Source organism: Thamnophis sirtalis, unplaced genomic scaffold, assembly GCF_051295495.1.
Source record: "Thamnophis sirtalis isolate CommonGarterSnake01/CBP01778 unplaced genomic scaffold, rThaSir2_p1.2 scaffold_9, whole genome shotgun sequence".
Classification (NCBI taxonomy): domain Eukaryota; kingdom Metazoa; phylum Chordata; class Lepidosauria; order Squamata; family Natricidae; genus Thamnophis; species Thamnophis sirtalis.
Genome location: NW_028261389.1, coordinates 70,366,970 through 70,392,552, shown reverse-complemented (window position 1 = coordinate 70,392,552; position 25,583 = coordinate 70,366,970). Strand labels below are relative to the sequence as shown.

The 25,583-nt window shown below is 44.0% G+C and overlaps 1 protein-coding gene across 1 annotated transcript in view; it reads left to right on the top strand.

Moving 5' to 3' along the window:
- Window positions 1-21,654, top strand: part of KIAA0930 (KIAA0930 ortholog) — a 69,352-nt gene extending 47,698 nt beyond the window's left edge. The window contains exons 4-11 of the mRNA XM_087722224.1: window positions 1,431-1,508; window positions 3,912-4,013; window positions 5,283-5,423; window positions 6,764-6,958; window positions 8,489-8,651; window positions 11,842-11,997; window positions 15,033-17,885; window positions 21,089-21,654. Coding sequence (XP_087578350.1) covers window positions 1,431-1,508; window positions 3,912-4,013; window positions 5,283-5,423; window positions 6,764-6,958; window positions 8,489-8,651; window positions 11,842-11,997; window positions 15,033-15,073 — 876 coding nt within the window. The 3' untranslated portion in view covers window positions 15,074-17,885; window positions 21,089-21,654. The remainder of the gene's footprint in view (window positions 1-1,430; window positions 1,509-3,911; window positions 4,014-5,282; window positions 5,424-6,763; window positions 6,959-8,488; window positions 8,652-11,841; window positions 11,998-15,032; window positions 17,886-21,088) is intronic.
- The last annotated feature ends 3,929 nt before the right edge of the window (window positions 21,655-25,583 follow it).

Genomic DNA, 25,583 nt, shown 5'->3' with positions numbered 1-25,583 from the left:
TGTTACTTGTCCCAGCTTCTGCCAACCTAGCAGTTCGAAAGCACGTAAAAATGCAAGTAGAAAAAATAGGAGCCACATTTGGTGGGAAGGTAACAGCGTTCCGTGCACCTTCGGCATTTATCCATGCCAGCCACATGACCACGGAGACGTCTTTGGACAGCGCTGGCTCTTTGGCTTTGAAACAGAGATGAGCACCGCCTCCTAGAGTCAGGAACGACTAGCACATATGTGCGAGGGGAACCTTTACCTAAGGTTATTTGTTCCTCAGCAATTTCACCTTGGCTAAAGAGATTACACGTAAGCTGATGATCCTATAGCAGTGCAGAATGGACAAGGATACTACATGTTGTTCATCCTCTGCCTTGTGATTACAAGTCCTGGACAAAACAGCCACTTGGAATGGGGTACTGGAGTGAAAAAAACCTGGCTGCTTTTAAAAAGAAAATTGCTTGTGGAGGTTTGTCAGTCTTAAATTAGCGTTGGTGTTATTAATCAAAGTGCCAGACCTCACACGCTCCTTTGTGATTTTGATTCATTTCCAGAGATTGTAATGATTTATAGAAAGTTGCCCTCCTTTTGGCTGTTCTCAAACAAACAAACAAACAAACAAACAAAGCCTGTGATATGGTTCCACCACAAAATCGCGCTCAACTAAACTGCGCCCGTCTAAACCGCGTCGCTGACGTCATCAACAGGGCGACAACAGCGCGGAGACAGAAGCACGCTGTAAACCCTAAACCTAAAATTAACCCCTAAACCTAAACCTAACCCCCCTAAACCTAATCCTAAACCTAACCCTTAACCTAACCCTAAACTTAATCCTAACCCTTAACCTAACCCTAAACCTAACCCTAACCCTTAACCTAACCCTAACCCTAACCCTTAATCTAATCCTAAACCTAACCCTTACCTTAAATTGAATTGGCTTGCTTTCAAAGTGCTATTTAAAGCGCCCTTCTTTCTCTGCGCTGGCTGTTGTCGCCCTGTTGATGACGTCAGCGACGCGGTTTAATCGGGCGCGGTTTAGTCGAGCGCGGTTTTGACGGGTCACGCTGTGATATTGTTATTTCAGATTGGGTTTTAATTTGTGATTTCATCTGCCTTGAGTGTTCTCTTTGTTGAAACTGAAACTCTGCCAACAAATTATTGCAATAAGCCAACAGCATCAATAAATAAATAAAGAAGAGCTATAAAAACCTAGTAAGTTGACCTGTAGGGTTGCCCTGACCTTCAGTGGCAGTTGAACATGAACCATGAAAGAAAGTATCCGATTTCTGTTGTGAGGTATCTTCAGATTATTTCATGAAATGAAAACCGAAAGACCTCGTATTTTCTGTTGGGGGAATCTGGACATGTACACAAAGGAAAACCTAATGAGAAACCTGATGCCTGGTTGGTGTTTCATTGCCAATACTTTGATTTTCTTTCAGCTGGATTATATAGTGACATGTGCAGTGTGTACTCGTTCCGATGGAGGGGATATTCACATCCATAAAAAGAAGTCCCAGGTGAGCAGCTCTGCAATTTGGGAACTTTGAAAGGTTTGGGCTTTCGACCTTCGCTTCATGTTTCCCCCCCTAAATTTATTTTATGGTTTTCTTCTATAACTCAAGCTCAATAGTAGTAACTGGGAGAGGGATCTTGGAGCCCAAGTGGACAACCATTTAAATATGAGCCAGCCGTGTGCAGCAGCTGCCAAAAAAGCCAACACAGTTCTAGGCTGCATAAACAGAGGGATAGAATCAAGATCACGTGAAGTGTTAATACCACTTTATAAGGCCTTGGTAAGGCCACACTTGGAATACAGCATTCAGTTTTGGTCACCCCGAGGTAAAAAAAGATGTTGAGACTCTAGAAAGAGTGCAGAGAAGAGCAACAAAGTTGGTTAGGGGACTGGAGGCTAAAACATATGAAGAATGGTTGCAGGAACTGGATGTGTCTAAGAGAAAGGACTAGGGGAGACATGATAGCAGTGTTCCAATATCTCAGGGGTTGCCACAAAGAAGAGGGAGTCAAGCTAATCTCCAAAGCACCTGAGGGCAGGACAAGAAGCAATGGGTGGAAACTAATCAAGGAGGGAATCAACTTAGAACTAAGGAGAAATTTCCTGACAGTTAGAACAATGAATCAGTGGATCAACTTGCCTCCAGAAGCTGTGAATGCCCCAACACTGGAAGCCTTTAAGAAGATGTTGGATAACCATTTGTCTGAAGGGGGTTGGACTAAAAGACCTTCAAGGTCCCTTCCAATTCTGTTCTATTCAATTCTATTTTTAATTAGCGACAGCCCCAGACATAACCCCAGAATAGCTTTCAAGAGCATTTCAAATGAGCTTAGTAAAATCCCCCTAGTCAATTTCTTGTCACACTTTCATCAGATTAAGAGGTAAGCCCTCTTCTTCTTCTTCTGCTTCCCATGTCTTCATGCCAGATCTTTCATATTGTTCCCAAGTCAACTGAAAGAAATTATGGGAAAAGGTTCAGGATTGCGTCTGCCTATCAGTCTTCAGGATAACCTTCCCAAACTGAACAGAACACAACCATATTTGCAGTTTGGGGGGGGGGGAGGGAAGGCAGCAAAAAGAAAAATGGGCTGAATCCGGCTTATGACAAAATCCATTTTGATGGGAGTGCTGCCTTTCAAGTCCTCTTACCTCCTGGCCACATGACCCAGTATGGAATATATAATCCCACATTGTGCTTCCCCAAGAGAACATACACACCTAGTCCCAAAACACAGGGAGAATAGAAATGCACACATACATAGATGCAATCCTTCGTTACCCAGAAGAGTATACTAGAAGCCTAACCATTGTTGGCAAAAGGTTTGGGAAGGCTTGGAAAAGCCCAGTTTTACAAGTTTGCTACTCATTCCAAGTCAATAGAATATGGAAGGACTCAAGATTCTGTTTGTCTATCACTGTTGTGGCCCGCCAGCAGCCAGCAGAGCTGGGAGCAGATTCAGACAGTGAGGAGGTTGGGGAGGAATATGGGCCAGTCCTGGAGTTTGGGGAAGGCTCTGACGAGGGCTCTAATGATTAGTGCTAGGAGGCAGAGATGGGGCCACGGCCGTCTGACAGTTATCAGCTGCCTTCAGAATCAGACATCAGTGAGGCAGACGAACAGCTGGTGCCTGTTCCCAGTGTGCGCATGCACAGAGTGGCCAGATGAAGGGAACAGCTAAGGACCAAGGGTCGACTTGGGAGTAAGGCCACAGGTGGATGGTGAATGGCCCCTCCCGGAGGAAATAAAAGAGGAGCCACAGGGGAGTGGAGTTTGCAGGAGACAATTCATTCCTGCATTCTTGCCAAGCATTGCGGTGTCTGAAAGATATCGGCCTGGCTACTCTCCAAGCCTGATGAAGGTCGGTAATGGTGAACTATCTTGAAAGACTGTGGGAGAGGAAAGACTTTTGCTGGAGAGGAATTCACTGTAAATTAAATAAAAGGGTTTTCTCGGGATGAGGACTCGGCTGGGGAAGCCTAGGTCATAACAGTCTCTAGGATTACTCTTTGAAAATAGAACAGGACTCACTTTAGTATAATTGGAGAACATGGCATAAGGATTGAGTTGAAAATGTGGGGACTCCCTCTGGGGTCTTCAGAGAACGTTTCCCCCAATTTATTCCTTTATATACTTACGGAAAAAGCAGGTGGACAGGGGTTCCAGATGTTAGCAAGTCCTCCTTTTAAAGCTGAGGATGGGAAGAATGCCAGAAGATGGGAAGGATGGGAAGAATGCCAGAAGATATAACCCAAAGGGTAACATTACCTTGTCCACTTGATCGATCCATGGAAGATCCAGGGTTTACAATCAACTTAGCATTTCCTTCTGCTGCTAACACTCGTAGCTGAACGTCCTACTATGTGTATATCGCAAGCTATATCATATTTTCCAAATGGTGTTTTCCAGCAAGTCTTTGCATCTCCAAGTAAACACCCCATGGACAGCAAGGGCGAGGAATCGAAGATTAGCTATCCAAACATATTTTTTATGATTGACAACTTTGAAGAGGTAGGTCCTCTCTCCTTAGAGTAGGTCCCTTGTGTAGAAGAATGTAGAAGTTTGGGGAGTATGTGTAATTATAAAAATTAACTTCATGTCTAAAAAAAATTAATCGCATGTCGAGATTAACTGAATGTGGAAATTTTTGAAATCATGGGGATTCCAAAAATAGCTTTATAACACATCCAATGATTGGGTTTTTCCTAACATAAGATAGAGATACTCAATTTTTCATGATTTCTACAACACATCAAAATTTCCAGATAAGATATAAATTACTGAAACATCTTTATGTCAGTTTATAATTTATGACTTGAGTTGTATTGGCAACAGTTGTTAATTATGAGGTTGTAAACTAACATTTAATATAGACTTAAAATTACAGAATGATATAAGATAATGTAATATGGAAAATTTATTTTATACCATTGTTATTTTGAAATTTTACAACCAATTTTGTAAAGGTTATTTATCTTTTTCTCCTTTTTTCTGCTTATTTTTTCCCCTAGTTGTATTTGCAGAATAATAAGAAATAAGTATTTCTTTAATGGTGCAACTACTGCTGTTCATGTCAGATATGTAGCTCTGCTTGCTTAGAATTCAAATTTACCATTGCAAATTGGCAGAAAACATTGCTACATAAAGTTATGCAGTTTGCAGTTTGATCGAATATTACCCCAAAGCCTTATTTTTTATTTTTATTTTAAAAAAAACAACCCTAAATTTTTGTACTGCATGACAAAACTGCTGGTTTTAGAGGCTTGGAAAAATGGTGTAAAGATACATGAAATATCCTTTTTATCCCTAGTATTAATTATGAGTCTGAATTTGCCTTTTCACACTGTTTCATTTATCTAAAACAGGGCTTCTCAACCCTGGTAATTTTAAAATGTTTGGGCTTCCACTCCCAAAATTCCCCAGCCAGGTAGACTGACTGGGGAATTCTGGGAATTGAAGTCCAATCAGATTAAAATGATCAAGGTTGAAAAACATTGATCTAAATCACCTTTGGTGGTTTAAATTGCAGTCAATTATAGGAAATTGGGGCTTAGGGATGTTTTTTTCCATAATAAAATTACTTTTTTAAAAAAATGGTTAGAAGATTCAGTTTGCCCCCAGACCTTTTGCTGAGAATAGACTTTCCTGGTATAGACTCCTGCACTGCTATTAAATATCTCAGTGTGTCATCTGTTACTTAGCCATAGACAATGACAAATGGCCTTGAGTGTCTCTACAGCTATTTATTTTTCTCTCTGCTTTATTTGGATCTCTCATTAGGTATTTAGTGACATGACTGTAGGGGAAGGCGAGATGGTTTGCGTGGAGTTGGTGGCCAGTGACAAAAGTAACACTTTCCAAGACGTTATTTTCCAGGGATCCATCCGCTATGAGGCCCTCAAGAAGGTCTACGATAATAGGGTGAGTGTCCTTCAGATGGTGAGGTTGTCTCTTAGACCAGGGGTCAGCAACCTGCAGCTCTGGAGCTGCATGTGGCTCTTTAATCCTGCTGCTGTGGCTCCCTGGATTAGCATTAACTTAACAAGAGATAAAATAAGGGATAGGCTCGTAAGTTTAATTATTATTGCACAAAATATTTGTACCCAGATGACACACTGTTTAACGAAAGATGGTATGTTTGTATTAAAATAAAATAAAATAAAAAAACTTTAAAAAAATAGAACTAAGGAGAAATTTCCTGACAGTTAGAACAATTAATCAGTGGAACAACTTTCCTCCAGAGATCGGACAATCATTTGTCTGAAATAGTATAGGGTTTCCTGCCTGAGCAGGAGGTCAGACTAGAAGACCTCCAAGGTACCTTCCAACTCTGCTATTCTGTTATAAATTTCTCTTAACCTTACTTTCTGGAGCCTTACCACAATTAGAGAACAGTGGTAGGTCTAATCAAGAAATCATCCACAAGGATGATTGAATGTGAGAAAACTTGCTGATTAAGGTTGGAGAGTAGATCCTATCTTTCTTTTAAGACATTATGTCCCGTAATGGTAACTAAAGCAGATCCAACGCCCAACTCACAGAAAATAGCTATAGCATTTAGACTTAACATATTTTTCGGAGTATAAGACGCACCTTTTTCCCTCAAAAAAGAGGGTGAAAATCTGGGTGCATCTTATACACTGGATATAGCATTTTGGCCTCCCGAAACCTCGCCCCCCTTTGCAAAAATGGACATGCGTAAACTTGAGGAGGCTTACAGAGTGCTCCTGGGGACTGGGGAGGGCAAAAATGAGTGAAGAACGAGCCATTTTTTGCTTGTTCCCCCCCCCCCCCTGACCCCAGGAGCACTCTATAAGCCTCCTAAAGGCTATGCATGCCCTTTTTTGATGAAAAATGGGACATTTTGGGGAAGTCTGCAGAGTGCAAAAGTTTTTTTTCAATTTGCCTCTTCAAAATCATGGTGCATCTTATACTCCGATGCGTCTTATACTCTGAAAAATACAGTATATACTCCTTTGCAGTGCTTTTTACAGCCCTCTCTAAGCAGTTTACAGAGTCAGCATATTGCCTCCAACAATCTGGGGCCTCATTTTACGCATCTCGGAAGGATGGAAGGCTGAGTCAACCTTGAGCCTGGTGAGATTCGAACTGCCAAATTGCCAGGCAGCTGGCAGTCAGCAGAAGTAGTCTGCAGTACTGCATTCTAACCACTGCCCCACCACGGAAAAGTTGAATTGAAAGAGGTTCATGCCAGTTCATGTCGATGATGCAAGGGCTTGAATTTTGACTCCCCTTTGCAGGTGAGCGTGGCAGCGAAAATGGCACAGAGAATGTCCTTTGGTTTTTATAAATACAATAATATGGAGTTTGTGCGTATGAAGGGGCCTCAGGCCAAAGGACATGCGGAAATGGCAGTGGGTCGCGTTTCCACAGGTGACACGTCTCCTTACGGTACAGAAGAAGATTCGAACCCAGGCTCACCGCTGCATGAGCGAGTAAGTTAACTCTGTTAACGGCATTCTCTGCTTTCTCTCCTTTCATGATAAAGTATGTTATTGGAGACAGTGCACCCGTGTTGTGTCACAAAGTTCTTTGACATTTTTTGCCATTTTTGTTGGCCTTGAGCAGGGGTGTCAAACTGGCAGCCCGTGGGCCGAATGCAGAGGTGGTATTCAGCAGGTTCTGACCAGTTCTGGAGAACCGGTAGCGGGAATTTTGAGTAGTTCAGAGAACTGGCAAATACCACCTCTGGCTGGCCCCGCCCCCATCTATTCTCTGCCTCCCGAGTCCCAGCTGATTGGGAGAGGATGGGGATTTTGCAGTATCCTTCCCCTGCCACGCCCACCAAGCCATTCCATGCCCACCAAGCCACACCCACAAAACCGGTAGTAAAAAAATTTGAATCCACCACTGGCCGGATGTGTCACATGCAGGCCATGCCCACCCGAGCTACACAAATGGGGAAAATGTCACGAAACATCATGTGACACCAGTGTGACGTGGCGGGTTCTCAGAATAGTGGAAACCGATGGCTTGGCTTTATGACCGGCAATTTTAGCCTGCCATTCAGCTCCGACAGCTTGCCAGAGTCAACTACGGTTGATAAGACGGCCAAGAGGTCATTTCTGAGTTAAACACCTGAATATTTTAGGGAACCTTGTCAAACAGAGTCAGGTGATGGATCAGTGTTCATAAATGAAAGTTGGTCTATGTAGGCTTATTCCGGACACCCAAAGGTACAGTGTAAGCCACCTTGAATGATTGAATGAACCATTCAAATAAGTCAATAATAATAATAATAATAATAACAACAAAAATGAGTTGGTTTTTTTTTAAATCCACTGGTCTGCAATTAGAAGACAATGCAGGTAGCCCTTGACTTACGACCACAATTGAGCCCAACATTTCTGTTGCTAAGTGAAACATTTCTTAAGTGAGTTTTGCCCCATTTTTCAAACTTTCCTTGCCAGTGAATCACTGTGGTTGTTAACTTAGTAACACGGTTGTTAAGTGAATCTTGCTTCACTTAAGTGAATTTGCTTGTCGTAAGGTTGCAAAAAGGGACAACCTAACCCCGGGACACTGCAGCCATTGTAAGCGTGAGTCAGTTGTCAAGCATCTGAATTTTGATCACATAATCATGGGGATGTTGCAATAAGAATATAACTGCTGAACAAAATTCCGCATTGGTGACAGGAAGGGCATCTGGCCATTAAACACTCTAGATCTAGATCCATTCAGTTGCCCAAACTCCACCCTGCAATGGATTATGGGGTCATTAAAAGATGATGATGATGGTGATGATGATGATGATGATGACGACGACGACGACCATGGGGAAGCTTGCAATGGTCATAAGTGTGAAAAATGGTCTTAAGTCGCTTTTTTCAGTGCTGTTGTAACTTTGAATGACCACTGAATGTGCTGTTGTAATTCGAGGGCGACCAGTGCTGGATACTATCAAAGACAATTAATATAAATCCCAGTTGCTTCTCATCTCTGGCTGTTTTGTCTCCCCTTCTAAGGTCACATCCTTCAGCACCCCTCCAACGCCAGAACGCAACAGCCGCCCTTCCTTTTTCTCCCCATCCCTCAAGAGGAAGGTGACCCGAAATCGAATCGCGGAGATGAAGAAATCCCACTCGGCCAACGACAGCGAGGAATTCTTTCGGGACGATGAAGATGGAGGTGCGAGAATTGGGGAGAACCCTTTGCTTGAACTTGGGGTGGGCGCCACCCTTTCTTTGGCACTGTGCTAAAGGCCAGTGAGTCAGGAAGGAGGGAAGGAGATGAAGGGGTGGGCAGATGTTTCTGCCTTTTCTGTATCTTGCTTTTGTGGGAAGGTGTTCTGACCCAGGCTGCCTTAGAAAGCAAGAAGCAGAGTTTTGGTCCCGGAAAAACTCCTTTTATTTGCACGACTGTGAATTCCTTTCATTCACAGTGCACAAGGCTTAGCAAACAGTCTTTCAGAGGAATGTTTATCAACACGAACCTTATCTCATTTGGAGAGCTTGTTAGGTAAGCTCTGTTTAGCAGATATATTCTTATTGCAACATCCCCATGCTGATGTGATCAAGCTTGTTAGGTAAGCGAGTACGTTCAGAGAAGCGTTGTGAGAGTGTTGTTGGAGAACACACAAACCAGCATACAAAGACACTGCAGTTTAAATAGGCTTTTACTTTCGTGGAAATAGAGGTATCAGAGTCCATCAAACAGTCCAAGTCAAACACGGATAAGTCAGGCAGTCATCAATGTCTTTCAGTTAAGGGATAATCCAAATAACATAGTCCAGTATCATATAATCAGTTCAGTACTCAAAGTTTGCTAGCAGTTGCAAAACTTACAATAGCTCACGGCACTTTCTAACAGCCAGCTTCCAAAACACTCTGATCAGATCAGCCCAGCATCTAACGAACAGAGTCACTCTGGCTCCCTCTTATGGCCGATTGAGGAAAATAGCAACCAATCATATTTTACAGTATGGTTTAAAGAAACAGGTATAGCATTGTTACATGATTTATATATTGCCAACCCAACTGTTAGATTATATTCCTAGCAGAGCTGACAAATAACTAGTTTCCAAACGCAGGACAAGGCAAAACTTGGCACAGAGTCTCTTATAGTCACAAACAGAACTTGAAACAGCCGAAGGATCAAATTGTTTCCTGCAAAAGCCCACTCCCCATTTTCTCCCCTTTCGTTTCTTATGGGAGAGGCCAATCACCTCCAAGGTGTGGCTTGACTCCTAAGTCAACCCTGTTTTTTTAGTTGGTCTTGTCAGCTTTCCCCAAAACAACCCCTTCAGATGACTTTAACACTAGTACACAATGATACTATTTTATTATTGTATTGTTCCATATTTATTAAAAGATACAAACCTTAGTATCAATGGTGCTAATGTCTATTGAGAAATCTTAAGATAGCTGGTGATGGGCTGATGTTTGTAGGTAGCTAGCTAGCTGCTCTCACTACCTGCTCAACATGGGAGGACTCCTATAGAGGATGTCAGGGTCTGAAAAAGGCAGAGTTCATAGCAACTTCAGAAAGTCTTCAGTGTTTGGCAGATACCCTCAAGATCTCTCAGTTGACCTTCTGCCTGCCTCTTTGAGAAGACCTATAGCCCAGTGATGGCTAACCTTTTCAGCACTGAGTGCCATAGGTGAGTGTGTGTGCAAAAGCCCATGCATGTGCACACCCATCATGCAATATGTGCGCAACCCACTCCCTCCCCCCTGCATCAGTGATGGGTTTCAAAATCTTTTAGAACCTCTTCTGTAGGTGTGGCCTGCTTTGTGGGAGTGGCTTGCCGGCCATGTGACCAGGTGGGAGTGGCTTGCCAGCCATGTAACTGAGTGGGAGTGGCTTGCCGGCCATGTGACCAGGTGGGAGTGGCTTGCCAGCCATGTGACTGAGTGGGAGTGGCTTGCCAGCCATGTGACTGAGTGGGGGTGGCCAACTTGTAAAATGTGGTGGAACTCATTTAACAACGCTCTTGCTTAGCAACCAAAATGTTGGCTCAGAAACTCTGGCATTTGAAGCACGCAAGTCTTAAAGCTGTCAAGTTACAAGACCCTTGCACCCCTAACCCTTTAGAACCCCCCCCCCCCAAGGCGTGTTCAAACTTGACAGCTTTAAGACTTGTGGACTTCAGCTCCCAGAATTCCTCCTTCAATCATGTTGGTTCAGGAACTCTGGCATTGAAGTGTGCAAGTCTTAAAGCTGTCAAGTTAGAAGACCCTTGCACCCCTAACCCTTTAGGGAAAAAAAACAACCCAGGGATGTTCAAACTTGACAGCTTTAAGACTTGTGGACTTCAACTCCCAGAATTCCTCCTCTCGCTCTTCATCTTGATGTGCGGACGGGCGGGGGGAGGGAGCTGGAACCGGTTCTAAACGGCACTGTAGATTTGTGGAACCTCTTCTATAGAAGAGGTTAGAACTGGCAGGAACCCACCCTTGCCCTGCATGGGTATGCACCCCCCGCTCCACACACATGCGTGAGCATCCCCCACGTGTGCCTGCCCCCACGTGGTCGTTTTTGCCACCCCAGCCTCTAGGAGCACTCTACAAGCCTCCTAAAGGCTATGCATGCCCTTTTTGGTCATTTTTTGCTCATTTTTGCCCCCCCCCCTCCAGCCCTCAGAAGCACTTTGCAGGCCTCTCAAACTCTCTGCATGCCCCATTTTTCACAAAAAATGAGGTGTGCAGAGGGTTTGGGAGGTCTGCAGAGTGCGAAACCCTTTAAAAAAAAAAACCCTCTTCAAAATCTTGGTGCGTCTTATACTCTGAAAAATACGATATTTTTCTTTTATTCTATTGCCATAAAAAAACAGATTAAAGTGGGTGGAGGAACAATCAGTGGAAGACTGAATGCAGTTACAGTGAAAGATCCTGGGTTCAAGTCCCCCTTCCCCCTACTAAGGATTCAAGGCCGATGTCTTTGATCTGAAAGACAGTTAGGAAAAATGGAGGGGAATCACTGAACTAAGGACATACTGGTGGGTCTGCTTTCAAACATCCTCCATGTAAATGGAGCAAGTTGCTGTTAAATGAGACAGTGAACTGAAGGGCCTGGATTTGCCCTTTGCCTTTCGCAGTGACGCCCGGTATATGGGAGCCTCTGTGGCTCCTGGTCACAGATGCCCCACTGAGCTAACCAGGCCACCTGGTTTGATTCATTTAAGGCAGTGTTTCTCAACCTTGGCAACTTGAAGATGTCCGGACTTCAACTCCCAGAATTCCCCAGCCAGCGGATGCTGGCTGGGGAATTCTGGGAGTTGAAGTCTGGACATCTTCAAGTTGCCAAGGTTGAGAAACACTGATTTAAGGCAATTCATTTGCGTCGGTTCCCTTCCTGAAGTCCTCTTCTCTCTCGACAGATTTGCATAACGCAACAAATCTACGTTCTCGGTCCTTGTCTGGAACCGGACGCTCCCTGGTGGGTTCTTGGCTGAAGTTGAACCGAACGGATGAAAACTTCCTCCTCTATGCACACTTAACCTACGTCACGCTGCCGTTGCATCGGATTTTAACTGGTAAGGCTACTCGGCTTTTCAGTTGCTACCTGCTTAAAATTCCTTAGGTGTGTTATCTCCTGGCATGAATAAAGAGGGTGGAACAATGGGGCTTGTCCTCTGCTTATCCACCAATGGGTTTGATAACCCCATCTCTTCACCTTTCCTTCTTTCCTTCCCCTCCCTCCCTCCTTCCTCCCTCCCCTTCCCTCCTTCCTCCCCTCCTTCTCTTTCCACTCTTCCTCCTCCCTTCCTCTGGCCCATTTTTTTCTTCCCTCCCTCTCTCCTTCCCTTCCTTCCCTTCTCTACCTTTTTCTCTTCTCTCCTTCCCTCCCTCCTTCCCTCTCTCCCTCCCTCCTTCCTCCCCTTCCCTCCTTCTCTTTCCACCCTTCCTCCCTTTCCGTCCCCTGGCCCATTCTTTCCTTCCCTCCCTCTCTCCCCTTCCTTCCCTTCTCTACCTTTTTCTCTTCCCTCCTTCCCTCCCTCCCTCCTTCCCTCTCTCCCTCCCTCCTTCCTCCCCTTCCCTCCTTCTCTTTCCACCCTTCCTCCCTTTCCGTCCCCTGGCCCATTCTTTCCTTCCCTCCCTCTTTCCTTCCCTTCTCTCCCTCCTTCTTTTCCTTCCTTTCTTCCCTGCCTCCCTTCTTCCTCCCCTTCCCTCATTCATTCCTTCCCTCCTCCTCTTTCCACCCTTCCTCCTCCCTTCCCCTGGCCCATTCTTTCCTTCCCTCCCTCTCTCCTTCCCTTCCTTCCCTTCTCTCCCTCCTTCTCTTCCTTCCCTGCCTCCCTCCTCCCCTTCCCTCATTCCTTCCTTCCCTCCCTCCTCCTCTTTCCACCCTTCCTCCTCTCCGCCTCCTTCCTCCCTTTCCTTCCCCTGGCCCATTTCTTCCCTCCCTCCTCCCTCCTTCCTTCCTCCCTCTCTTCCAAATCTCAATGCAGATTCTTAAATTTTCTGCAAATTCTGCAATGTCCATGTGGACATTGAGAAAATCCAATCCCTGGTACCCATTGCTCTTTCACCTGACATCTTTCACCTTCAGATATTAGCATGTTTCTACAAATGTGTGTGCCTGCACAACTTGGTCTTCCTACGAGTCAGAAACGCTGTTGGGAACACCTTCAGATATTTCCAGAAAACCGTGTCTTAACAAGGATTCCCAATGGGCTTTCTGAAGTCCTAGCAACCCATTCCTCATCTCGGATAGAGAATCATGGGCCCATGCTGCACTCCTATTATCTTGCGTCCACATGGCAATGCCATGGAATAAAAGAGCAGTGGGGACTTGGGTGGGGAATGAAGAAGGCTCGGAAGATGAGGAAATTTTAGGAGGGAAGCTGCAGAAGAATGAAATTCTGCCGATGTGCCGGTGTAACGGGATTCTGAAGGACAGGAGAAGAGCAGTTATCAGGGGCCAAATAAGATGGACCTGAGCCCAGGCCAAGAAAGTAACTTGAGAAAATGTTTCAGACAACCCCCTCCTTAGTTGACATGAAAGTAAAGGGGAGCAGAAGACTAGAAAGATTCTATTATTATAGCTATTATAATAAAAATAATCTGGACCTACTTGGCATTGTTTTTTTTTAACCTGATCTGCCTTGTTGGACTGACAATCTGGTTGTGGCCCAGATCCAAATCAGGGCTAATGTGTAAGTAAAAAAAGATGTGAAAAGGCAGCTGCACAACCAGATTTTTAGAGTGTTGTACAGATTGCCCTGGATTAGTTGAAATCAAGATAAACAATTAGATGCAGATCAAATATTAAAGGGGACTTAAAAGAATAATTCACTTAGCCTTGACACAATACTAGATGTTTCCAATTTGGAAGTTAAACGTTCCATTTTACCTCTTTTTAATAAGGTATTTCAGAAGTATAATCTCCACATTTCAAATCTTTTGTCAGGCCCCCCAAAAGCCAAGAACAACGTGTGGATAATTTATGAGAGATATTCTTTATCGTTGTTTGTCTACAGACAGAATCTTGCCAGACTAAAGCAACTATCTGCAATAACTATAGAAACACTCTAAGGGGCCTTGTCCTCTTCTATACATTCCAAGCTCTACTGTCTCTTTGCTCTCAGAGAGACAGCCCCTCCCTTCTGTGAATCCAGACTACATTCCACCACAGTGTTGCTCATAAAGGCCTCATTAATGGTCTCCACGCCTCTGCAAATAAATGAAGTCACATATCCATATACAGGTTATTTCTAGGTAGTAGAAGAGATCAATTTGGAACCTCCCCGTTGTGGTCCACCAACGGCCAGCAGAGCTGGCAGTAGATTTGGACAGATGGGGAGGAACATGGGCCAGTCCTGGAGTCTGGGGAAGGCTCTGATGAGGGCTCTGTGTCTGAGGCAGAGATGGGGCCACAGCCGTATGCCAGTTACCAGCTGCCTTCAGAGTCAGACATCACTGAGGCAGACGAACAGCTGGAGCCTGTTCCCAGTGTGTGCATGCACAGAGTTGCCAGACGCAGGGAACAGCTAAAGAACAGAGGTTGACTTGGGAGTAAGGCCACAGGTGGATGATGAATGGCCCCTCCCAGCAGTGGTGAAATTCAAATTTTTTTACTACCGGTTCTGTGGCCATGGCTTTGTGGGCGTGGCAAGGGAAGAATACTGCAAAATCTCCATTCCCACCCCACTCTGGGGCCAGCCAGAGGGTGTATTTGCCGGTTCTCTGAACTACTCAAAATTTCCGCTACCGGTTCTCCTGTCAAAACCTGCTGAATTTCACCCCCGCCTCCCAGAGGAAATAAAAGAAGAGCGAAAGGGGAGGGGAGTTTGCAGGAGACAATTAGTCCGCTTAATTGGTTTGTCTCTCCATGACTCCTTGCCAAGTTCTGCAGATATCAGCCTGGCAGCTGTACAAGACAGATAAGGTCTGTGACTGTTAATCCTCCCTTGAAAGACTTTGCTGGATGCGAATGAGCAGAATTCACAGTCAATTAATAAAAGGGTTTTTTGTCGGGACAAGGAGTCTGCTTCGTGGTTTGGGGGAAACCTAGGTCAGAACACTCCCCATTTAACTCTCTCTCATCCATTTTTTTTTTTTTGCTCAGATATTCTGGAGGTGCGACAGAAACCGATTCTGATGTCCTAGCCAAGAGCCGGGTGCTGCCTTGGAAAACTCGCAGCCAAGTGCCTAAAAACAAAAACAAAAAAACTTATCTCTTGCTGTCTTCTGTCACATGGTCACCACTTGTGTCAGGAACATAACTTTGAAAACAAAAAAAGGGATCTCTAGGAATAACCAGCCAATCAAGAAGTGCCTCTTTTGCTCTTTCCTCCCCTTTAAGAGAACCGGAACTGGCTCGTATTTCTTTATAGACAAAACTGGTAGAAGATTTCTAAAGCAAAAAAAAACCCTCCCCGAAAATAATAATAATAATAATAAAAAAAGGAAACAAGGGGAAACAAAATTAACCCGCCACCATCTCAGAAGTAGGGGCTGCGTATAAAAACAACGGCAACGACGACGGCGATGCTTGATGGATAGCATTTCCTTTCCTAATTGGAAACCAACCTGTACAAAAAGCATTCATCTTTATATACCTTGAATCGGATTTCATACTGGGTGAATCAATGAACATTGGTCTTTTCCATGTGCATAAGAAAGCAAATCCTCTCCTGTAGATGCTTTCATCAGATAGGATCGCGACGTAGCATAACATCCGCGGGGAAGTTAAAGGTGGGGGGAGGAGGGTGTTAGATGTTCATGGAGGAGCGTAGCGGGGGAATCCGATGGCCAGGTTTCTCTCCTTCTCTCAAAGGGATATATTTTCAAAGCCTCGTAGCACGGATGGGTTCTGAGACGTCATCTTCGCCTACTAAAGATCAGCCAACAACAAAAAAAAACTCCAGCCAAAAAAAGTCTTAAGGGTTGAGATTGTAGGAAAATGTCCATTTTTGCCTCCAGTCGGTCTTCCACTATATGGCGGCCTCTGATTTTGAGGAAGGAGGAGGAACACGCGCTAACTGGAGGTCAGGAAGGAAATTACAGAGGAACCTCAGCCTGGACCAATTGGGAAATTAAAATAAATCTAAGGAAAACTCCTCAAAATCTTTTTGACTATCCCATCCGCTCAAAACGATTCCCCTCAAACGGGTGTGTGTGTGTGTGTCTGTGTGTGTGTGTTGCTGTGATTTCTCAGTAAACGGAAGACTCATTCTTAAATTTAACGCTCTCCCCAATGTTTTTCTAGGATTGGGGAGGAGGGGAGGCAGCAAAATTCTAGAGGAAGCTCAGAGTCCATCGTTGTGGGTTTGGGATCGTCACTCAATTCTATTGTACGCGTGTCTGAAGATGTATAAAAGCATAGTTGAATCAAAGAGGGCGTTTCACTACTTTCCTGAAAACACATGCACTGATGATGATGATGATGATTTTTTAAAACGGATTCTCATTTAATTGTTTAAAAGGAGAAGCATTTGGTGGAGATATCAGGCGTCCTGCTTCCTCATCTTTGGCGGATTTGCACTTTTATTTTAAATGTATAATACAGTTTTTTGGGTGCGTGTTTACAAGATGAAGTTCAGCCTGTTTACATATGAACCAGTGGTGGGATTCAAATTTTTTTTACTACCGGTTCTGTGGGTGTGGCTTGGGTGTGTCGTGGCTTGTGGGCGTGGCTTGGTGGGCGTGGTAGGAGGAGGATACTATAAAATCTCCATTCCCTCCCTACTGCAAAGGGGAAGGTTACTGCAAAATTCCCATTCCCTCCCGATCAGCTGGGACTCGGGAGGCACAGAACAGATGGGGCGGGGCCAGCCAGAGGTGATATTTGCTAGTTCTCTGAACTATTCAAAATTTCCACTACCGGTTCTCCACAACTGGTCAGAACCTATTGAATACCACCTCTGATATGAATGTGTGTGCACGCCTTTAAAAAGAACTCAAAATGAACCACACAAGGATTAGGGTGAGGGTTGCCCAGTGTGTGTATGCACGGGAGGAGGGGTATAAGTGCAACATTAAAGATGGCAGCCGGGATTACATGACCCAACTTCCACGCTTTTTTTAATATGTTTCATGGATGCCCTCTTTTTTATCCTACACCAATTCCGGCTTATCACATCTTGACCATAATGTGATATATCCCTTTATAGCCTCTTTGCTACTAATCTAGTCCAATTTCTTTATTAATTATAGACCTGCCCTAATCCAAAATCTCCCTTTGGATGAAAACAAATCCTCCTTGGGAGATTACAGAATCCCCAACCAGCAAATCACCTCAAAGAAAGCTGATTTCTAGATCAGGGTTCACCATCCTTGGTAACTTTTAAGACTTGTGGACTTCAACTCCCAGAATTCCTCAGCCGGCCATGCATGGCTGGCTGAGGCATTGTGGGAGTTGAAGTCCACAAGTCTTAAAGCAACCAAGGTTGGAGAATCCTAATCTAGATGTCTTCTCAGCACGATTTGAATTCAGCTGCCGCTTACCCATTGGCTGGGCAAATGGGCGTGGCTTGTTCACTGCAGGTATATTCCTGGGGGAAAAGACTTGGGCTTTAAAGCCACTCCTTGTTCTTAGCTCTTTAACTTTGTGGTTTAGCTAGAAGGGAACAATTTATCTAGAAGCTAGAAGAAGGGAACAATTGATGTGGTTTTGTGAGGCCTGCAACACCATTGACTTGGGAGAGTTAATTCAACCTCATGCAAGTTAGGGCTTGCTAAATCTACCTATTGACTCTATTTTATGGTCTTAACAGATACTCCTTATTAAACAGGTGATGGGAACCAGGTCTGAAGTTAGCTTTAATAGAGATAAACTGTCTTCCCACTGCATTTCAGGCCTAAAGCTCATTCCATTTGCACCAGTTGCTCTTTGTAGGAACGCGTCCCTTCAAGAAGCCTAGCTGAACAAATTGCTGGGCAGACAGGAAGGGTGTGACGAAGGGAAAAACACCCCTGGGTAAGTTCGCTGGTTGTAAGCCTGACTAAACACCGATGGAGTTTGATTTTGTTTGGAGTTGTTGCAAGCTAGTGGAAAGCTGAACATTATTTTGCTGGCGGAGAGGGTCAGAAATAGGATCGCGTAAATCAGGGGTAGTCAACCTTTTTATACCTACCGCCCACTTTTGTATCTCTGTTAGTAGTAAAATTTTCTAACCGCCCACCGGTTCCACAGTAATGGTGATTTTATGGAAAACCTAATGCAAATTTTTAAATAATGCTATGAATTTTTTTTTTAAAAAGTCAAATTAAAAAAAAGGAAAGTGCTTCAGTATCGGACAATAGCAATAGCAATAGCAGTTAGACTTATATACCGCTTCATAGGGCTTTCAGCCCTCTCTAAGCGGTTTACAGAGTCAGCATATTGCCCCCAACAACAATCCGGGTCCTCATTTTACCCACCTCGGAAGGATGGAAGGCTGAGTCAACCCTGAGCTGGTGAGATTTGAACAGCCGAACTGCAGAACTGCAGTCAGCTGAAGTAGCCTGCAGTGCTGCATTTAACCACTGCACCACCTCGACAAAACCCCTACCTCCTACCATGAAAGCTGGAACACCCACTAGTGGGCGGTAGGGACCAGGTTGACTACCACTGGTGTAAATAAGGATCACTCAAGGCCTCTAAAGCTCTCGCTTCTGCATAGAGGCTACCAGCGAGACTTGGCCAAGAAGCGGTACCTGTCGGGCAGTGTTGCCTTCAGGGTTTAATGAGTGTGGTGGTCTCGAGCAGTGGTCACCCACTGGTGCTCCTTGAAACACTGGTGGTCCATGAGAAAATTTGGGTGGTCCACAGAAAAATTATTTGCATTTTTTATATTGCACTGAATCAGCGGTCCTCAAACTATGGGGATGGATACGTTCCCAGTGTGCGCATGTGCAGAGTTGCCACAGGAAGGGAACAGCTAAAGAACAGGGGTTCACTTGGGAGTAAGGCCACAGGTGGACGATGAATGGCCCCTCCCAGAGGAAATAAAAGAGGAGCGAAAGGGGAGTGGAGTTTGCAGGAGGCAATTAGTTCGCTGTGACTTTCCGAGATTCCTTGCCAAGTTTTGCAGATAACGGCCTGTCAAATCTCCAAGCCAGATAAGGTCTGTGACTGTAAATCCTCCCTGGAAAGACTTTGCTGGATGTGAATGAGCAGAATTCACAGTAAATTAATAAAAGGTTTTTGTTGGGACAAGGAATTTGCTTCATGCTCTTGGGAAGCCTCAGTCAGAACAGTTGTGTAAACCACGGACACTAAATGCTAAAGCATAATTCTGCCCAACAGATATGCAATGGAAAAGCCTACGGCAGTATATAAATCACTGTTTCATTTACTTTTTGTATTAATCGGACAATAGCATTTGGCAGGATTTGCGGTTTGTGTGATGCCGTTACGAAAGGGATAATTCAACCATGAACCTAGTCACAATCTTGGGGTTTGTTTTGTTTTTTGGCCACCCCAAAAACAAAACAACAAAAACAAAACCTCCTTGGTATTTAGGAAACACACACCGAGTCTGAAATACTACCCATAATTTACCACAAAGTATTGTTATCAACTCAGCCTTCGTAGTTCTCTTAATGTTTGGAATGTAAGGTTAATTGAACCATTGGTTAATGGATGACTAGAAGCATTTGGGTAACCCAAGGGTTCTGTACCTTTGACTTTGAATCCGTAGCCCAGTATTTTTCAACTTCGGGAACTAAGAGGGGTGGATTTCAACTGCACAGCTTGTTGGCGGATTCTGAGAGTTGAAATCCACCCCTCTTAAAAGTCCCCAAGGTTGAAAAATATTGAGCTGCTAAAAGTCAAAGTTAAAACTACATAATATAGGACTTATCCCTGCCTGAAGGTTGGGCTAGTGCCACAATACCTGTTGCCAAAGGCAAGGCTTCACTCTCAAAACGCTGGCACAACGTTCAGCCCGTTTTTGCTTTGATTAAAAAAAATGGTAGACTACCGCCTCCTCTTACAGGGTTCGGAACAGAAGGCGAAGCTGGTTGTGTTCCTCCCGAGTTGAGAGATGCCCAGATAAAAATGCATGGAGACCTTTGAATCCGAGATGGAGGAGACCAGAATTATAGGATGTGAAAAAAACGATGCGGCATTAGAACTTGCAATAGAAAACAGCACCTGAGAGCAAATGAGTTACCAATACCTTATGGCAGTGGTTCCCAAACTTGGCAACTTTAAGACTTGTGGACTTCAACTCCCAGAATTCTCCAGCCAGCAGAGTTCCAATTCTGGGAATTGAAGTCCACAAGTCTTAAAGGTGCCAAGTTTGGGAACCACTGCCTTATGGCAATGATGGCTAACCTTTTTGTCACTGGGTGTTGAAAGTGCCCGCTTACACCCATAATGCAATGTGCACACTATCCCCCTATGTTCCCCCCGTGCATGTATGTGCACCCCCATGCATGCACACGTGACCCCCGTGCTCCGCCGCCCTTCCATGCGCCCAGCCCCCCCCCATTTTGGGCTTCCAGCTTGGTGCAGAAGGCTTTCCAGGCCCAAAACAGGACGCAGGGGGGTGCGCATGCTCCCACACACCCCATTTTGAGCCTGGAAGGCCACCTGCACCAAAATGGGGTGGGGGTGGGGCATATGCATCCCCCTCACATCCTGTTTTGGGCCTGGAAAGCCGCCTGCACCAACCTGAAAGCCAAAACGGGGCACAGGAGGGCTACGTGAGGCCCCAAAATGCAATGCAAACACCCCCGCGCATGTGCCCTACCCCACCTGCGCATGCACGCGTACGTCCCCGCATGTGTCCCACCCCCCATGCATGCGTGTCAGAGACCCGAGGACCCGCTGGCCGGTGGGAGGCGTGGACGGATGTATGGTGGACCTGTGCTGGGGTGTTGGCTGGCATGCCCGCAGAGGGCTCTGGGTGCCATCTATGGCACACGTTCCATAAGTTCTCCATCATGGCCTTATGGAGATAAGTTCCAGAAGGCTTAGAAGTGGGAGAGGGCAAAGCTTCAAAGATAGATTTTGCTTCCATTGTTTAAGGAAAAGCCTCTTTGAAAGCTGCTGTGTGGGAAGCCATGGGTGGTCTCCTTTCCCCCCCGATCTTAAAAGTTCACTTAAGGACCCGAGAGTTATTTGAATGATCGACCCAAAGGTGCTTTTTCAGGCGGCAAATGGACTTTTTTGTCTTTTTCTTTTCTCTGAAGACATTTCACTTCTCATCCAAGAAGCTTCTTTAGCTCTGACTGGATGGTGGGGAACGGAAGGATTTATATTCCTTGCAGACAACTGGTCATTTGCATCCCTTTTAGAGAGTCACTGAGGCCCCTTGGAGGCTTATCTGTATCCTCAGGGCCACCTGAGTAGTACAAGTCATTATTTGAATGATGTGAAGTCCTACAACAAGGCGGCATTTGGCTTCCACGCCTCCAGGAGGCAAGCCGAAACATTTCTCATCAAGGTAAACTGCAGCTCCTTAAGAATTCTCCTTTTGGAGACGTCGTCCAAAGCGTTTGGAAAACTCATTGTGTGTTCGTTGTTCCTTTTTATTAAACAGATGAACATTCATTCTTGTGTACCTTTTTAAAGCTGGCAATGTATATATATATATATATATATATGTGGTTTTGATTTCAGCATAATGCCTACTTCCCACTTTCTTGGAATTAAGTCGTGTAAAACTTAAAAGGGGAGAAGATATGATCTCACTGCCAGTGGCAGCATTTAAATTTTCTGAATTTTTCATAACAATAAATGTCATCATTTAACCTAGTGGAGTTGGATCATTTGACTAGTTATTTGTTGCATTTAAGCCCCACCTTTATGTTGTGAGATTCCTATTTTCTCCATCGCAACAATCCCATGAAGTGGGCTAGGCTGGGAAAATAAATCACCCAGCCAGTTTTCATGCCTAAGGCAGGACTTGAACTCCGGTCTTTTGGTTTTTAATTCAGTACCATAATCACTATACTAAACTGGTTCTCATCACAAACCTTTTATTCAACTGCCAGTTACTGAGACTTTACACTCAAAAATGTAAGACCAATGATAGGAATTGTAGTCCTAACATTACACAGTGGATACCGGAGTAGGGAAGACAGTTAAAATGATAACAGCACTGAAGCAGGTTCATCGTATCAGTGGAATCTTATCTACCCCATTTGCTATTTGGAGAAAAGACGAAGTCGGGAGTTAAGTTGCTCCGAATTTACTTTTGCTATGACCCAAGAACGGTTTTTGTGAGTTCAGAGAAATGCTAATTATTTAACCCTACAAGAAGAAAATCGATCACTGATCCAATTTAAGTGATTTTGCTGCAAACTAAGACAACATCCCTTCATCAAATAGGCTCACTTGGGTAAAGATTTTTACTGACTTGTTTAAAGGAACATTACGAGCCCAGTGGTTAGAATGCAGTACTGCAGGCTACTACTGTTGACTGCTGGCTGCCTGCAATTTGGCAGTTCAAATCTCACAAGGCTCAAGGTTGACTCAGCCTTCCGTCCTTCTGAGGTGGATAAAATGAGGACCCAGATTGTTGGGGATAATATGCTGATTCTGTAAACCTCTTGGTTCCACCACAAAACCGCGGTAGACTAAAGCGCGTGTCACTAAAGCGCGGTGACAAAACCACACTGTCAAAACCGCGCGACAACAGCGCGCCAACAGGAGCGCGCTGTAACATAACCCTAAAAATAACCCTAACCCTAACGCTAAACCTACCCTAAACCTAACCCTAAACCTAACTCTAAACCTTACCTTAAGTTAAATCGCACTTCTGTCGGCGCGCTGTTGTCGGCGCGCTTTTGACATCGCGGTTTTAGCGCCGCGGTGTTGTCGGCGCGCTTTTGACGTTCGCGGTTATGTCGTGCCACGAACCTCTTAGGGGCTGTAAAGCATTGTAAAGCGTTATATAAATCTAAGTACTATTGTTACTGCATCAAAAAAAAAGGAGGGGGACCACATTAATAGTTTAAAACAAATTCTTAAGAGATTCTGCAAAATTATCGCAAAAAGCTCTGTTCTTAGCAGAAAGAAACAAACACAATCCAGACCAGAAGTTTAGAGTTTACACGTGTGCCTTTTCCCCTCTAGGAATTCCTGCTATAATTTCAATCATTCCAAGGAATGGATTAATCCCAAAGTTAATTCTTCTATTTTAGAAAATGACAAGAGAGCTTGAATATATAAATTAGTTGTGGGAATGGGGAAGAGTGCTTGAACTTTTGCAGAAACTGGTATAATGCACCCCACACAATTGACATCAGCTGCTTGAAACACACAACACAAAGATCTGATGTTTTCAAGAGCAGCAGACTGGGTAAAACCAGGCTTAATAGCAATGACTGTGAAAGGGATCTTGGAGTCTTAGTGGAGAACCAGTTAAATATGAGCCAGAAGTGTGTGGTGGCAGCCAAAAAAGATTGCATTAACAGAAGGACACAATCAAGATCAAATGAAATACTAACACCACTCTATAAAGCATTAGTAAGACCACACCTAGAATACTTCACCCAGTTTTGGTCACCACACTATAAAAAAGATGTTGAGACTCTAGAAAGGGTGTGAAGAGCAGCCAAGATGATTAGGGGACTGGAGGCTAAAACATACAATGAACTGTTACAGGAACTGGGCATGGCTTGTCTAGTGAAGAGAAGGACCAGGGGAGACATGACAGCAGTGTTTCAATATTTGAGGGGCTACCAGAGAGGAGTGGGGGGGGGTCAAGCTATTTTCCAAAGCACTCGGCCAGAAAAGGAATAATGAATGGAAACTGACCAAGGAGAGATTCAACCTAGAAATAAGGAGAAATTTTGTGACAGTGAGAACAATCAACCCATGGAACAAAAGTTGCCTTCAGAAGTTGTAGGAGCTTCATCGCTGGAGGCTTTCAAGAAGAGACTGCACTGCAGTCTGTCAGAAATGATGCTTGGGTGGTGGGGCTGGACTAGATGACCTACAAGGCCCATTCCAACTCTGTTAATCTGTTAAAGCAAAATGCTCCACAAGGTGCAGGAATAACAATTTCTGCACAGATCCCAGGCTCTTTCAATGGAACAGTTTCCCAAGGAACAAAGCAAGGTAATTGTCACACACACTCGGTAAAACAAGCCAGTATAACTAACTAGTATGTATGTGTGTATATATATATGTGTGTGTGTGTGTATATATATGTATGTATATATTTAAAGTCACAACCCCTGGTATGCCCAAATATGGGAGGAAGGTCACACTTCCATTCTCTGTCCTTCGGCTCGTCACAAGAGACCATCCAGACAGAAACCCAATATTTTTTACTGTTGCCTTTTTGTTACATTTGTTATATTTATGCTGATAAATGAATAAAGGGAGACTAGTATAGATCTATTTCAAGCTATTTAGCTCTCATCAACTAGCCATGCCCATGCTGGGAATCGAACCTGTGCTCTATTGCCTCTTAGGCAGATGTGTTAACCATTGAGCTACAGAGCTCGACTCCTTATCAGCCAGCCAGGGTGAGAGGTATATATTTAAAGTCACAACCCCTGGTATGCCCAAATATGGGAGGAAGGTCACACTTCCACTCTCTGTCTTCGGCTCGTCACAAGAGACCATCCAGACAGAAACCCAATATTTTTTACTGTTGCCTTTTTGTTACATTTGTTATATTTATGCTGATAAATAAATAAAGGGAGACTAGTATAGATCTATTTCAAGCTATTTAGCTCTTTATTTATTTATCAGCATAAATATAACATATGTATGTATGTATATATATGTATGTATCTGTGTGTGTATATATATACATATACATATGTAATTAGTGTCACAACCCCTGGTATGCCAATATGGGAGGAAGCTTACTGCTTCCATTCTCTATCGGCTCGTCACAAGAGACCCTTTATTTATCAGCACAAATAAATGCTATATATAAAATTTAATGTTGCATTTGTGCTGATAAATAAAGGGAGACTAGTATAGATCTATTTCAAGCTATTTAGCTCTCATCAGCTAGCCATGCCCTTACTGGGATTCGAACCTGGTCTGTATTACATATTAGGCAGTTATATTAGCCACTAGGCCACAGGCTCTCCTCCTTTATCAGCTAAGCCAGGGAAATAGGTATATATTGTATCACAACCCCTGGTATGCCCAAATATGGAGGAAGCATTCATTCTACTTTACTTTTGGATGGTCAGCATCAAAACGGTGCAGAACTACTTTTACCGGAACTTAATTTCTAGCAATGGGCAAGACCCTCCACTAAAATGTGTTTCATTAAAACCATATTGAAACGTAAGCAGACAGAAATCATGCAGGTAGGCATTACAATAACACTCTCGCATTTCCTAGCCTTTTCCCCAGCCCTGAGTGTACCTTACTCTGCGCCACTCAATGTCAGCCAATGAAAAACATTATCATCTGGGGACAGGAAACACAGAAAATGAAGCATAAGCCCTAAATTGGGCTTGACAGTTAAAATCAAAAGCTCCTTGACATTAAAATGCCCTTTTTCTACCTTTATGATGCCCATCTTTTGTGACATTTTTAAAGAGTTAAACTTGTGTTTGGAGCTTCAGATTTTCAAAAGTAGCTGACATATTTGTCTGGGTTTCCTCACCTCGTTCTACTTGTCCTTTGGGAAATTTTCCTAGTATATTATCTGCTTTATTCATTTAATTTTTATACCTTTTCCAGCAATCAACTGACTTGTCTTGCCCA